The sequence below is a fragment of the Buteo buteo genome, chromosome 1 (genome assembly GCF_964188355.1).
Source record: "Buteo buteo chromosome 1, bButBut1.hap1.1, whole genome shotgun sequence".
NCBI lineage: Eukaryota > Metazoa > Chordata > Aves > Accipitriformes > Accipitridae > Buteo > Buteo buteo.
The window spans coordinates 30,161,992-30,177,420 of NC_134171.1; the positions used below are offsets into that span (position 1 = coordinate 30,161,992).

The 15,429-nt window shown below is 46.3% G+C and overlaps 2 protein-coding genes across 2 annotated transcripts in view; one reads left to right on the forward strand and one right to left on the reverse strand.

Moving 5' to 3' along the window:
- The first annotated feature begins 5,475 nt into the window (after window positions 1–5,475).
- On the forward strand, window positions 5,476–9,403 carry RASL11B (RAS like family 11 member B). The gene is made up of 4 exons (XM_075041511.1): window positions 5,476–5,660; window positions 5,747–5,803; window positions 6,869–6,945; window positions 7,789–9,403. The coding sequence occupies exons 1-4, from the start codon at window positions 5,513–5,515 to the stop codon at window positions 8,254–8,256; spliced, it is 750 nt and encodes a 249-aa protein (XP_074897612.1). The 5' UTR covers window positions 5,476–5,512; the 3' UTR covers window positions 8,257–9,403.
- A 1,550-nt stretch (window positions 9,404–10,953) lies between these two features.
- Window positions 10,954–15,429, reverse strand: part of SCFD2 (sec1 family domain containing 2) — a 207,268-nt gene continuing 202,792 nt past the window's right edge. The window contains exon 9 of the mRNA XM_075025831.1: window positions 10,954–12,669. Within this exon, the coding sequence (XP_074881932.1) occupies window positions 12,577–12,669 (93 nt within the window). The 3' untranslated portion in view covers window positions 10,954–12,576. The remainder of the gene's footprint in view (window positions 12,670–15,429) is intronic.

Below are 15,429 nucleotides of genomic sequence, written 5' to 3' on the forward strand. Positions count from 1 at the left end.
CAGCAGAGCTGCAGGGCCAGTCGCTGCCTGCCCAGAGGCAACAGCCGAAATCTGGAGAGGTGGTGGCAGAAAGACTGCCTTCCCGGTCTGTAGTTTCAGGGATGCAACTTCTGTGTGATGACTCCATGAACTTAAACGATCTGCAGAGGTTAGACTTGCAGACAGTATATGCAAAAAGCTCTTCATTTGCTTAACAACTGAGAGAAGGTGTACCAGCCCCAGCACTCCTCTGCCAGTGTAATAAGCATTGTCCTACAGTTTGCCTGGCACAGCAGGGCTTGGCAGTCAACTTTCCTAACGCAATCCAGGCGTTAGCCCCTTGACAAACTGGCTCTGTTGTAACACAAGGTGAGAGTTAGAGAGGCCGGCAATGGCACTTTAATGTCACAGTTTTTAGAGGGCTTAATACGGATCCTGAGGCATTCCTAAAATGGAAAACAAAAATTCTGCTAAGCTCTCTCATATACATTTTTGAATGAAGCATTAGAGCTTGTATTAATTAAAGAGATTCTGTCATTGGGGTTTCCCCTCTCCCTTTTTCAGATCAAACCATCATTCTGCATGCAGAACAACTGCTTGTAGTGTTGGGGCACAAACCAACACAATAAAATACTGGCAGCAGATGGGCAGCCCTGAATGAAGAGAAAACCTTGAGCTTTTCACTTCTTGAATTACAGTTTGGGACCATTACATAAGGAGGAAATGGGGGGGGGGGAAAGGCGAGCTTAAAAGAAGATAAAATCTGATTAAAATGCAGACTAATATAATTGCTGAGCATTACTCAGGCTTTCTTGTGGAGAGAGAAAAATGTCTGCTATTGTGCTGCTATAGAAACCAGGTAGGGTCTGTGGGTAGGTGAGGGTGCATGGAGCATGTCCCTCTCTTCCTCCCCCCTTTCTCTTCCCTGGAATGAAGATCCTATCTTACTTGATAAGCTCGGCCTTCCCTGACCAGGAGATCTCTCCCAGTACAGAGAGAAGTTGTTTTCCTGTTTATGTAGTTTCTTTTAATATCTCTGTTCCCTCCCTCTTGTTTTGCTCTTGGAAGGCGATGCAGGGCTGTGTCAGAGGAGGGGGTAAACTCTGGTCTTCTCAGGCTTTTCACAGGGGTTGGTCGACTTGGCTTTGTATGTCGGGAGCATGGGACATATGTCCTGTGACATGAACAGAGAGCTTTCTTCTACTTATTCCTATAAAGCCAAAGAGAGAATTCACGGTGCTTTGGAAAGTGAACACTTATCTGGAATGAGCAGACCTTGTCCGTGTTTCTGAACCACTTGTTTCTCTGAAGACACATGTTAGAAGTTAATTACCAAGCACTAGATAACAAAGCGAGGTTCATTCCCTGTCTGTCAATGGAAGTGTCTTTATGAAAGGTGTAAGCTGCATGCAAACTTACCCTCTGAACAGCGGCACAACATAAAGTATAGAAATGCGTCCCTGAAGTGCGGAAGTGTGTATTCACACCAGCTCTGACCCATGACCATCCAGGCTAGGACCTTGTCTCTGACAGCAGTCACTTCTGCTTGACTGAGAGGAAACATAAGAAATTTTGTATTAAAAAGACTGATGGATGAGAAAGCCTGTCCACACTGTGTTAGAGCTCTTTCCGGTCCATAATACTTTAAGAGACTGGTGCAAAATTTGAGGAGACTAATTTACTGCTGCTTATGAATTTTATGCTAGCATAAAGTACTGTAAAAAGGCATTTTCTCATAATTGATGAATGCATGCTCCTTCTTTGTACAACGGTAATTTTAATTTTTGTCCCAGTGCCTTCCTACAACAATCGACTCAGCGGCTCAGTTACGTATTTTACAAGAACGTATTTTGTATCTCAATTTTTCCAGAAGTTCCACCTTTCAATCTGGCTGATTGTTTTGTTTTTGGTGTTTTGAGATAGAGGGAGAATATCCCTTTCTCCAGTTATTTTAGCACTTTCATCCAGTCTCTAATTAATCATCTCCTTTATAAAACCCGTTTATTGAGGTGTCATCTCAATTTTGTCACCCTTTCCCATTTCCCCTTTTCTACCATATTCCTTTACGTGTTGGAGACACCACTGCTGCATGCATTCCTATATGTTAGGCCTAAATATTTATTTATGGAATGGTGTTAGAATATTGTCTGTAAGCCTCTAGAAGGGATCTCTTGGTCATCCAATCTCATTGCCACTGCAGTCAACCACACTGTGTAATCCCTTCTGTAAACTCCTCCAGCCCCATTTAAAAGAAGTTAGACTTGATTTTGCTCCTGCCACGCTTGTCAGAGGCTGTTCTGGTGTTTTCTACTCCGACTGCAGAGTTGAGCCTATACCTACTTGTTCTCATGCTGACATTGGCCCTTAGTTTTAACTTTCCTGGCTCCCCTTCTTTGTTTTGCCAAACTGAATACACCAAGTGTTTTTATTTTCTTCTAAAACGGGCTGTCCAGACTCTGATCATCATAGTGGTTTTTCTCCATACTTGTTCCACTTTGATTTACTCTTGACTGGCTGACAGAATCACACATTGTACTGCAGATCTTTCCTGAAATTACTTATCTGACATTGCTGGGTTTACATTTCCCTTTTTACATAGCTCCTACTCATCTTGTGATTAACTAGTCTTTTTTTTTTCCAAGTGCTGATCTCATAGTCAGTGGAAGAAATTTTTGTGATTAATCGCTGCATGTCATTAGTATTATCAAATTTAATTACATTTTCATTAATCTAGTTCTAAGAGGCATGCAGTTTTTCCAATATACTATTCCCACCCTTGTTTGAACTGGTGATGTCTCCCAGCTCTGCCAACAGCAGATTTCATTAGCATGCTCGTGTTCTTGATGACACCGCTATAATGAAAATATGAAGGACGACAGGAGCCTTGATGAATCCCACAGAGCAGCTTTCTTTCAGTCTGACATTTCCCATATAAAACACCCCTCTGTCCTTTTCTCCTGATCCCCACATTCTTCTGCTTAAATAGCCATTTCCTGTCTGGACAGTATCAGGTATTATTGACCTCAAATAGATTACATCCACCACATTTCCTTTCTTTAAGGAAAAGGGAAACAAAGTTGTATCAGGGAAAGATATCTTGCTGAAGCAACATCTAATGTAATCGCATACGTCATTTTACCCCATTTATTCCCATATCTTTAATTATTCTTTCCTTCAAAATTTGTCCAAATTATTGTAAATTATCTCCCTTCCTTTCTTTAATGCAAATATTCCAGAATGATTTGAGTGCCACAGTAAAACTTCTTGCTTCTCTCACACTTGGCCTGTCTGCACTCTGAATGAGATCGTTTGTTTTTCCCCACTGCAGTAATTACCCATGACTTTCTTCATGTTACTCATCTTCCTTCTGCTACTATCTTTCACAAAGTCATCTTTATTAAAAATGGAAGCAAAAGGCTTATTGGTTTTGTAAATACTGTCAGACTTCCTTCAAGCTGTATGCCTTTCTCACTGCATGACAGTCCTGTTTCTTTTTCCCTGCTTGAAGTAACTGCTTCTAGCTGCCATTATTTATCTTCTGTATTTCCTCATCTGGAAGACAAACCTTTCTTAGGAGAGTGATCCTCCTCACTGTTACGTGTAGGTTTTCTATTTCCAGTGACCCTAGTTACCAAGCTGCCAGGAGATCTTCTGTGAAACCCTTCCCCTTTGCTTAAGATACAATGTCCAGATCGTTTCTGCTGCTCTGGGATGAAGAAATCCAGTCTTTCATTTGTATATAAGTCCTTGAGTCCTCCAGCCCCGTTGATTTTTTCTAATTAGTTCTCTTACTCTTTCCCCTTTTGACTTAGAATGCCTTTTTATAAACCTATGTTTTACCCACCTATTTATTTTAAACTGCAACTATCAAACAATTTTTTTCCCCTATGACCTCAGTAGCCTCACAATATACCCACTACTTAAAAAGCTAAACCACCATCACCTCTTGTTGGTCTGGTGGCTGGCAAAGAGAGTTGTTCCTCTAATTGTACCCTGCGCCGCTCAGCCCCAGGCATCGTTCGCAGCATCTGCTCTCACCTTTCTATCTGGGAAAGCAGGAGCTACTGCAGGAGCAGCGACTTGTTTCATTATATTCCAGGTATCTTTTTCCATATGCAAACATAGTTTTGCAGCTTATAGAAAGCTGTGCACAAACAACGCGTGTTTGCTGTGATGGTGACAGTCTTTGGCCAATGTCACCATCAGGCTCCCAGTTCTAACCCGACTCTCTTTTAACACTTTCCCTGCTGTAGTTTTGAGCCGAACACTTTGGGTCTATTCCTTCTTTTTGCATAATTCGCATTCAGTATTATCCAGTGGCCTTTACTATGAGGTCTGTCTTTCCTGAGCACAGGAGAGTGATTTTACCCTGCTCTGTTACCTCTCTTCTAGCAAGCTTTGTTTCATGCATGGGCAGGTTTTATTCCTCCATTTTGCTGCTCAAGCTCCCTGTGCTTGCGCTGGCAAGTGTTTTGAGTGCTTTACGTTGGCCACTCCCTGCTCCCAGGCTCGTTCAGTCCTCCGTTTCCCACCCACCCCTCATTTCTATTTCTCCTTCCTTGCCATCATCTTCTGTTGCTTCTTTAACCGTTGCCATATCCTTGCTCTACTCGATTTCTTTTCCTATTTCTGCACATTACAGCCGAGCTGAGGGGGTACAAACCTCTCCCAGCCTCGTCCCTTGGTTTCTGTTCTGTTCTCCGCAGTTGCTGCACTTCTGATTTCAGTCTGTTTTAGGGAAGGGGAAAGGGAAGGAGGAAGGGGAAAAGGAAGGGGGAAGAGGAAAGGGAAAGGGGAAGAGGAAAGGGAAGGGGGAAGGGGAAAGAGAAGGAGGAAGAGGAAAGGGAAAGGGAAGGGGGAAGGGAAGGGGGAAGGGGAAAGGAAGGAGGAAGAGGAAAGGGAAAAGGAAGGGGGGAAGGCAAGACGGAAAAGGGAAAGGGAAGGCTTGGCTTGGCTTCCCGGAGGTGGGTGGAGGTCTGGGACTGCAGCTGTGCACAGACCGACCCCTGCCCCGGGGGGAGCAGGGCTCGGGTACCCCCGGCAGGGTGAAAACCAGCCAGACGACCGAGACGTTACGCCGCGCCGGGTACGTGTGAGTCTGCCCGGCGGGACTCTGAGACGTAACCCCCGCGCTGCCATCCTCGGAACCGCTCGGTCGGCTGCCGCCGGTAAGCGCTGACACGCGGGGGGCGTGGGGGTGGCGGGCAGGCGCCTCCTCAGGCCCCACAAACGCCCCACTTCTGGCAGCCTTCGCCGCCCTGCCCACGGCCACCGGGGCCCCCTCCGCCCCCCACGGGGCCGCTCGCCCTCCTCCGCCGCCCCCTCCGCGCTTCCGCGCCGCCGCTCGCCTCTGCCCGGCGGCGGGGCGGGGCGGGGCGGGGCCCGGGGGCGGGGCGCGGCGGCGGCCGGGCCCGCGCTGAGTGGCCGCCGGCAGCGGCGGGCGGGGCTTGGGGCGGGGGCGGGGGCGAGAAAAGCGCCGGGGGAGCGGCCGGCGGCGGCGGCGGTGGCGGGCGCGGCGGGCGGCGGAGCGGCGATGCGCCTGACGCAGAGCATGTGCACCATCGCCGAGTGCGCGCCCGGCGGGGAGGGCTGCCCTCCCGCCGCCGCCGCCGCTGCCGCCGCCGCCCGGCCCCGCCTCGTCAAGATCGCGGTGGTGGGGGGCAGCGGCGTGGGCAAGACAGGTGAGGGGGGCGCGGCGGCGGCGGCGGGGCGGCGGGGGGCGGCGGCGGAGCGCGGCTAACGGTTGCCTGTCTGTGCCTGCCCGCAGCGCTGGTGGTGCGGTTCCTCACCCGGCGGTTCATCGGCGACTACGAGAGGAACGCAGGTAGGCGGGCGGCGGCGCCGCTTTGTTCCCGCCGGGCTCGGAGATGGGGGCCTCCGCGGGCGGGGGGGGGGGGCTTACCGGCAGGTGAGAGCGGCGGGGGTGGGGGGAGCGGCGGCTTTACCCCCGGGCGGGCGGTGTATGTGTGCGAGTCCTGGAGGTAAGCGTGCAAAACCCAGCGCCGAGCCAGTGTAAACGAACGAAGGTAACCGCGGGGCCGCAGGCGGGTCTGCACGGGTATTTTTACCGGCCCAGCCCACCGAGAGGTTACGAGGCTGCAGCCCGCTTCGAAGTCGTTGCCGGTGCGGGTCCCGGTGCCCTCCGGTGCGTGGCAGCCCTCCGGCCGCCACCGCAGGTTCGCGAGCGCCGTGCTCTGCCGCCTCTCTCCTCTCTAGCAGGGCTGGCTCTCTGCGGTGGGAACCTGCCCCTTCGAAGAAGTCTTTTAGCTAAAACAAGAAAGCATTCTGTAAGCCTCCTAGCGTATTAATTATTCTTGGCAAGCTGAGTGCTAGCAGCTAAACGATCTAGACGGTGCCACCTCAACGGGGAAGTCGAAGAGGTGATGTTACGTACTTGCTTGAGTGTAGTACGGTGAGAACCCTAAAATAATGTCAGCGTAAAATGTACAGCAGTCTGTTGAGGAGCTGACTTGGGAAAAGCCAAACAAATGGAAAAACCAACAAATCTTACAGGTCAGCCAGCAGAGCGCTTCACCAAAGTGTGGAAATACTAAATGACCGGCAAACCGTTCTTCTATAACAAAAGCTGGTTGTTTTGCACACTTGCCTCTATCATCTAAGCTAAGATAGTCTTTAAGAAGTGATTAAGTTCCAAGTTGTACATTATTAAATGCCAAGCTTCAAAACAAGCCAATGCCAGATTAAATCCCAGGCGTCTAGTACCGGCATAAATTTATGGGTTGTTACACGCAAAAAACCTATAACACTGGTCCCTCACTTCATAAACAGCGATACAACTATTCTTGCGCAACTAATGGGCAGCAGAAGCGACGTTTGTCTGTGTGTAGAGTGGTGGCTGTACTTGTGAACCTGTTGGTGTTCTTGTCAGGTAATCTCTACAGCAGGCACATCCAGATAGATGGAGAGATGTTGGCTATTCAAGTGCAAGATACTCCAGGAGTTCAGGTGAGCTAGGTGCAGCCATGCAGTTCACCAAAGCAGCTCTGAATCTGCATGTGCGTGAGTCCCTCTGCGTGCAGCGTCTTGTTACGGTCCGTTTCAAAGTTTGGTGTTCTGTGTGGGAAGGGTGGTAACTTGTATTATAACCAGCGAAGCCAGATGTGTTGCATGCTTGTAGTATGCTGGTAGTAAAAGAAAACAATTCACTGTTTTGGTGGATCATTTGTATGCTGGAGGCTCATTACTTTTGAGTGGCTGAATTACTTAAGTGTCTTGTTCCTATATATTGGGAACATTAGACACAAAACCAGAAACAATTCTGAGCAAATAAGGTACGTGTGAAAGAAAATGTCATGACTGCTGCCCAACAAGCTTTGTAAATGTGTATGATAGAAAGTGAAGTCTGCTATATTGTGCCTGTGCTCGTTAGTGTCAGATGTTAAAGTTTTGAATGTATAGACCTGAGTAATGCTGGATTGTTGCCTTTGGAGCTGGGCAACACTCCAGGTCTAAATGCTTCCAGCTCATATCTTTGCTTCCCCAGACTTACTGTCTAGCCAGTTAATTTCCCATTCTGTGGAACTACAAAGTCTTTCTCTGCATGCAGAACTACTCAGGTCAATTTTCCATTTGAGTACAGCAAACTCCAGTGTTAAATTCCAGCTTTTTGCAGCTGAATCAACATATGCATTTATTCACCATGCTCAGATTAAGTTTGTACTTACAATGTGAAATGCAAATGTATGTCCGAAGCTGTAAAATGCTATTTGGCTTTACAGACTCTTAAAGACAGGTTCCTTTAATATTTTATGACTTCAGCTATCTAATTTGAGACCATTCATTTTTCAGATCCGTGAACACAGTCTGCATTGTAATGAGCAGTTGAACAGATGCATTCGCTGGGCAGATGCCCTGGTGATTGTCTTCTCCATCACAGACTATAAGAGCTATGAACTACTCAGTCACCTTTACCATCACGTTCGACAGTTGCATCCAGGAAACGCAGTCCCTGTTGTCATTGTCGCAAACAAAGCTGATCTCTTGCATATCAAAGAGGTGGAGCCTCAGCATGGACTTCAGCTGGCCAACATGCTGGGCTGTACTTTCTACGAAGTATCTGTCAGTGAAAACTACAATGACATCTTCAATGCCTTCCATCTCCTCTGTAAAGAAGTCAGTAAACAGCAAACAACCAGCACCCCTGAGAGAAGGAGAACCTCTCTTATTCCACGACCAAAATCGCCCAACATGCAGGACCTGAAGAGAAGGTTTAAGCAAGCCCTGTCTGCCAAAGTGAGGACTGTCACTTCTGTTTGATAGCAGAGCCATTGGTCTTCCCAACGTTTAGCCTGAGATTGAAACCTGAGGTGTTTAACACTGGCATATCTAGAGTCTGAGGCATTGTGAAAGAAGGATGGTTCGGGTAGCCTTTTGCATGGCTGTAGAAGTTTCTAAGCATTTGCTTAAAAAAGGAACAGTGGCAGACTGGAAAAGGAAAAAAAACAAACCCCAAACTCTTGAAATAGTTCGAGGATGTGACTTGCAGAACAAGTATTTTCATTTGGAAAAGGAACTTTTCAGTAAATGAAACAAGCTTTCGGTTTGCCTTTTCTCCAGTTGGACAGATTTGGCTTTCATTTGTGCAGAAACAACCTTTTAGCTGTAACTCAACTTGTACTTGAGCAGGGAAACACCCTGAACTGCAGTTCACTGTTCAGAAGTAACCACTTGAGTCATGTTTTCACATGGGTGAAGGACAGCATGACATATCTGTTTAATTTTATTGCACAGTAGAACTGTTTATTTCCCATGTATTTCAAAACAAATAGCAAACATGAAATCGCTCTGTAAAAATAAGTGTAAAATAAGTGGACACAACTGGGTATCAAGAGTGTAAACAATGGTCCTTTATTTTTTTACTAGCTATGTTATTGTTGACAACTTGACCAGACTCTTTGTATGCAAAACTATTGTCTGCAGGGTGTAAACATATCCAGTTACAAATAACTTGTGGGTTTTTTTACTGTCTGAAAAAAATACTGTCCAGACTAAATGATCCAGTATGGAGATTTTGAGGACCAAGTGTGGAGTTGGATTGATAGTCCATTAGAGCTGCCACTGTAAGACACCTCTCTGTGTGCGAAAGGCACAGAAGGAATGTGGCTGTGATTCAGCTCGGTGTGAAGCACAGCTGGCTCTAGGCAATGAAGCTGGTGGCTTGTTCTGAGCTGAGCCAGTCCCTCTTCATCCTTAAACACATGGCAGATTTATATATATATAATTTTTTTTTTTTACATTGAGCCAATGGAGTTCACAGGCTAAAGGCCTTATACACATGCACTTTAAAAAGCCAGTTGTGCTTTTGTTTAAACTGTAACTTATTTATTTTGTGTACAGTTACTCCTCATAGGGAGTGGACTTTTCATTCTTACTGCCTGGTTCAACATTAAATTTTTGAATTGCATGTTTTCTTGTGTGTTCTTCATGGGTGAGAAACAATGGGTAATAACCAGTGAAATGTTGAGGCAAAGTAATAGGTTTCTCAAGGTAGTTAACATACTTTACAGAAACAGTCAGAAGGCCTTTCCTGCCTATACTGTTGCTTTATTAGCATAAACCCCAGGGGGGAGCTCTCACAACTGCTTTACAACTTCCTTTTAAGAAACTCTTTTAGGAGAGGAACTGAATAAGGCAGAGACCTTTCAAATTAAAATGGGATTCTTCATTTCCCCTTGTCAAAAAAAACCCCTCCCAGTGAGAAAGGAATGGTGTGAGGTAGGTCAAAATGTGGAAGAACACTGAGTCTTCTATGTAAGTGACTGCCACTGTCTTTTAAAAAAAAAAAAAAAGAGACCTTTATGTATTGAGCTATATCTCAATGAACTTAATCAAATTACAAGTCTTCAACTATATTCATGTTTAAAGTGGCTTTACTGGGAAACTTCCTGAGAAAGATGTTTGCGCTGGGAGTAGGGTGACTGTGGCACAGGCTCACCTGGTTAGCACACAGCTGTAAAACCTGGTGCAGGGAAACCCTGACAAGGTCCTGCTGATGATAATCTTTTTGACCATGAGCTACTATCATTATGTGACTTAGGACTAGTGAATAAAACTGAGCTTGCCCTTCCAGTCTGAGCTTATTACCAAATACTGCTCAGCTTATTAATATAGTAGTAAACCCATTTGCCAAGGGTGGCTTTGTGTTTTGTCCTTCTGTTACCTTTTGAGTATCGTTTAGTGTCACACGCAGCGGGCTTAGACACTCCGTGCTAAGTGGTCCTGCACCTGCCCAAGCAAAGTCTCTTGTTCTGTTCCTGCTCACATGCACCTAGCAAGAGACTTCTAATTCCCCGGTCTCTTCCCTGAGCACAGGCTACGTGTAGCTACTACAGCTATTTCCTACAAATAAGGAGCTAACTATTACACTAGGGCCACTGGGAAGGCTCCACTCCAGTCTTGGTCTAAAAGAAGAGCAGGATTTTGTGAGATTCTTCTTTCATCTCTTCAGCTACTGAGTATGAGATGGTGGCTGAGTCCCAGCATCCATTGCCACCGCAGTGGCCACAATGGCTGAAAAGATTCCTCCAAAGTGTGAGCTGGAAAACTAGTCTCTGCATCAGTCAGAGCTACTTGACCCACAGGAAAAGCAAGAGCACCAGTGTCTGTTTAGACACACACCCCCCTTCTCACTATCCTATACAGAATGTCCTTAGGTGGCCAAGTCAGAGACCTGAGAGCATCTGATGAAAGAGAGGCGAGGGAGAGAAGACCACAACTGCCAGCCTCCATCATCTCAGGAAAGCAGCAGCATCTCAAGAGGTGCGAGTGCCTGAACTTGCTGGCCAGCAATGGCCACTGGATGTAGGAGAGCCTTTCTGCTACTAGCAGGGTGTGGAAACCCCTCTAAGGATACCTCCGAAGACAGAAGGTCTAGGTTCTTAGGGGCAATCAAATAATGCAAAAGAAAAATGGGTCACAGGAATACGCAGTCCTGGCATGTGTAGCCCTGTGTACTAGGAAAGAAGGAGAAGATGTATGAGGTTCAGCATTGTAAGAGCATTGCTTTATTGATTATAGAATTTACAAAACATCCATATTCTAAGATTAAACAGTACAGAAGGACAGAGAAGAAACCAAGAGACTGGCTATTTGCTTTACAGTTGCTCTGTTCAAACTGTTTCTTGAGCTTTTAAAATTGCAATCTCATAATACTTCTCATTTTTTATAGCACAAAGTTCCATTCTATAGTCATTCTTATAAACCTCTTTTCCATAGAGGCAACATTGTCCATGCTTTATAATGGGTCTGTTGTTTCCTTCTAGCCACTCAAAAGTGAATTTAAATCAAAATGCACCCTTTGCTGAAGACCATTATAAACATTTAAGAGAACTTAAGCTAGCTAGTGAACAAAGGTTAAAAAGCTACTTCCCATTTAATCTATTCCTTTGGCATAATAAAGAATGCTATGATAGAGTGAATGTCACTTATAATTTCACATTCTCATCTCGGTTTAAGCTGTAGTCTTAGCATCCCTTGGATGAAGCAAGAGGATGCAGCTTTAGAGCTCCACCATTTTATGTTCCAGTTCGGAAGTCTTGGTGCTATATGCAATCACAATCTCTATTGGCTGCTGCTTTTTCATCACAGATTGTATCAAAGTTTTTTAAGGAAAATTTGATAGTGGGTCTTTCGTGATCATACATTAAAAATAAAAGCTGTTCTCTAATCATGCTGTTCAGAAATCTAGCTCGAGAAAGAATCTGTCGCTGCGGCCTCTTGAAAATGGGATCATGCTTTTTTTTTTTTTCTCTTTTTCTTTTTTAAATGCATGTGAGGGGAGGATTCTTCCAGGGTTATCATCAAATCATCACAGCCCATATGTCCTCCCGCGTAAACCTACAGAGAATTGTGCCATCAGAAACAGTCTCTTCTCCTGGGACTGTAGGTGGAGAAACTAGAGCAGGAAACGGGAAGCCGAAAGAGAAGCAGCCACGTAACCCAGCCCTTGAGTCTGGCTCTCTGCTTCTCTGCCTCTACCAGTCCCACTGGGAGAGCATCACCGGACTGGGAGCTGCTCTGCCAGCTAAATCAGGGCTGTGGTCCGTCATCTCTCTGGGATGAGGGACAAAGTAAGAGCAGAGGCGGTTAATGCTGTATAAGGCACACGTGTTTTGCAAGGTAACATGACAGAGAGGGTGGATTTTGCTAGCCTTTCACTCCCTCAGCAGCATTTCCCACCATAAGGAACCCCAGCGAAAATGTCAGGGAAAAACGTACTGCTTGGAGAGTGCAAATTCAGCATCCCCTGGTCCTCAGCTGCTCCTTTTCTAGGGAATTATGACAGGCAATCATCCTTGCCACGCAGAGAGGGGCTGGGGTGGTTCAGCATGGCACGGTGTTACTATTAAGGAGGGGGGAGTTGTCGCTGGACAACTGGACCATTTTGAAGAGCTGCCTGTGAGCTGCACGTGTTCCCTTGCAGCCAGATACCCAGCTGCTTCGCTCCGTTTCAGCTGGAGCCATAACCGCAGCAGGGGACATGCAATTTTTTGGAAGGCTATTGGGAAAAGCGACAGACCAGGGATTTGATGTTTCCAGCTGAGGCACACACTCATCTTCTCCGCAGATCCTGCCCTGTCAGATATCGGTGTCAGGCTGCAGACGGTCTGTGGCAAACAACAACTCAATAGCACTACGTGGTGTCAGGAGTTCGGAGGAGAGCACAATTACCTGAAAGAAGGGGGACAAGAAACAACAAGTCAAAATGAGGGGATTAAGACTGATCGCAGTACTAATGAGCCGTGGATACGAACCGTTTGCTTCACTCCGCACTAGACAGGCTGTGTGTTTCTGGTGTTTACTGACAGGGCAATACAACTTGCCCAGTGAAACTGTCTGCTCACTAATAACTGTAGTTAAATCACTTTAAGGAGCATAATGACTGGTAGCATTGTACTCTTAATGAATGTGTGCTTTGACTCATTTCTACCCACATCTTACCCGGTGATTTGTTGTGACTGCCATTGTGTTTACTGTGAGGCACCAGCTGATGAAGCAGGGGTTTCCTCTCCTATAGCACAGTTTTGAGTGACACCTCTTTCCTCTCAGTTGAAGGTAAGGCGAGCACCAGAGAAGTGCCGCCGGCCTGCTGTGGGGAGCCACAGTCCCTCTTCAGAACCATCTCTTCAGACCAGGCACAGGCTGTTCTGCACATCGGGACCAAAGCTCAACCTTGAGCTCTCTTGGGATGCTATCACTTTTGTTTGTTCAAATTTTAAATCCAAGACAGGTCTGAGGACTGAAACGGTCGCACACTACAACCATGATACACATGCTGCTCGATGCAGGTATCTGTTTTTCTTAAGTGAAAACCAGTATGCAGGTGCCTACCATGAAGGCTTCTCTGCAGGGCAAAGCTATCAGCAAGGAGCGAGGGCGTACGCTCTTGCTGTGTGGAGCTAACCCACGGTCGAAGCTGTGGGACGCTGCTCTTACAAAGCCCCAAGTTCAGCAGTGTCCATAGGGTCAGGCCTGCAGGCAGGGACGGGGGGGCAGATTTGTCTCATTAGCCTACTTGAAAATGAATTTGCTTCTTCAGTGCAAATCTGAGGAGAGGAAGCACGAGCATCAACAACAGAGTATGTCTGTGTGTCTGTTTCCTGCAGTAGCTATCAAACCACTTGTGCTCTTCATCACATGGCTTGAATGTGTGGTAGTGCTGCATTTCAACTTTTTTTGTTGTTTTTTCTTTCATCTTTTCACTTCAAATAATGAAAGGAATCTGGAGTTAAGTTACTACAGATCCCTTCTGTACCGATGATAGTCTCCCCCTCGCTTCTCCCCTTCCCTTGTCCTCCCACACAATCTGTGGCAAACTGACACCGATTATCTCTTCTCCTTCCTATGGATGAAAAACTCCTTCATTTGCAGATGCCAAAGGCTGACACTGCCTTACTTATGTTACATGAGAATCAGACTATAGCACAGTATGTGCTCATTTTGTTATCACGCAGCTTAATTCTGAAAAACACGAGGGGACACGTTACCAAAGCTTTTTGGGTGTACAAGCCAAACATCAACAATAGCCACTGCCAGATAAAAGCAATTTCTTCTTGGAGTCCCACCACTGAACCCTGAGGGGATTCGTGCAACTAATAGCAAGCCCAGAGAGAAAAGCAAGAGCTGCAATTTCAGTGTCTGAGAAAGAATGCGGCAAAATACAGTGGGACTTCCCTCCTTTCCCCCCAATAGCTCTGAGCGCTCATTCTGGGGGATAAATGTGAATATTCCTTCATTTTTAAAGATAAGGGGGGAATTGCCCAGATAAGTCATGTCCATCTCTTCTCCAGGCAGGTCCCTTCAGGACAGTGCATCTCCTTTGCAGACCTTCTTCTTGTTCGGTACAGCATGCCTGGTTTTGATGCTTCACCTGAAGGGCTACCCCTCCCGATGGCAGCCGAGGAGCCAGGAGCTCCCGGCCCAACCTACTGCGCTGCAATGGGCAGTTCCCCCTCAGCAGAGGGCAGGGAAGGATGCAGCTAACATCTGACGGTGCATCTGGAGGGGTTTATCTGTCTGTATGCCTCAGCCACAACCACATAGATGGTTGTGCGTGTTAGGAGGGTGAAACATCCACTCATGCTCTTTCCCCTTTTTTTACTCTCCTGATTAAAGTGGAAAAAAAAGGTAATTTCTTCCTTTGAAAGTAGGATAGTTCTCACTAGGTTAGGGGAGCTATTCACCACCATCCAAAAACAAATGATGCGTAGGAAATGCTGTATTCCTTTGTGCTCCTCCATGAGAAATAAATTTGTCATTCATATTCAGATGCAGAGCAGTTCTGTGGATGGAAACATGTGTCTCCTACTCCACATTTAAATGTCATTTGCCTCAACTCCAAACAACTGTTGAAGTAATCAGTGCATTCTGTCAGTTTTCCTGTTACTTTCCTCAATTCTTTATTTTTGCACCCACACATCTCTCCATTTCTCCAAGAGCCAATAATTAGTATAAATGTCAGTGCTTTGTTTGACTGGAAGGAACTTGGGAGGCCAGTGTTCCCCTGATGCCCGAGCCTGATTGCCTGAACACCACAAAAAAGCTCTGTTAAATGCTGGCTCGAGTTAGACAAATGCCTGGCTTTTTGAAAAGAGAATAATCCCAAACAGGTGGCACATATTCCCAGCTATAGTGCAGAAATCCAGGTAAATCCAACAAACTCATAAACTTTTTTTATAAGAGAGACTTACACAACTGCTTCCTTTCTTCTTTCTCTTCCTCCTCCCACCTCTCCCCCCTAGTCCTTTCACCTCTAACACACCACATTTGGACAAAGGGCAAGATGCAGTAAAAGCTTAAAATTCTTTAGGAATCTGCCTCAGAGGGTGACCTGCCACTGGGGTTAAGCCAAAGCAAAGCAAGACCAGATCCCACGTCACTACTGTCAAGCCTCAAGTCCCTCTAGAAAGCCAGTCAAAAGTCTCCCTGCAT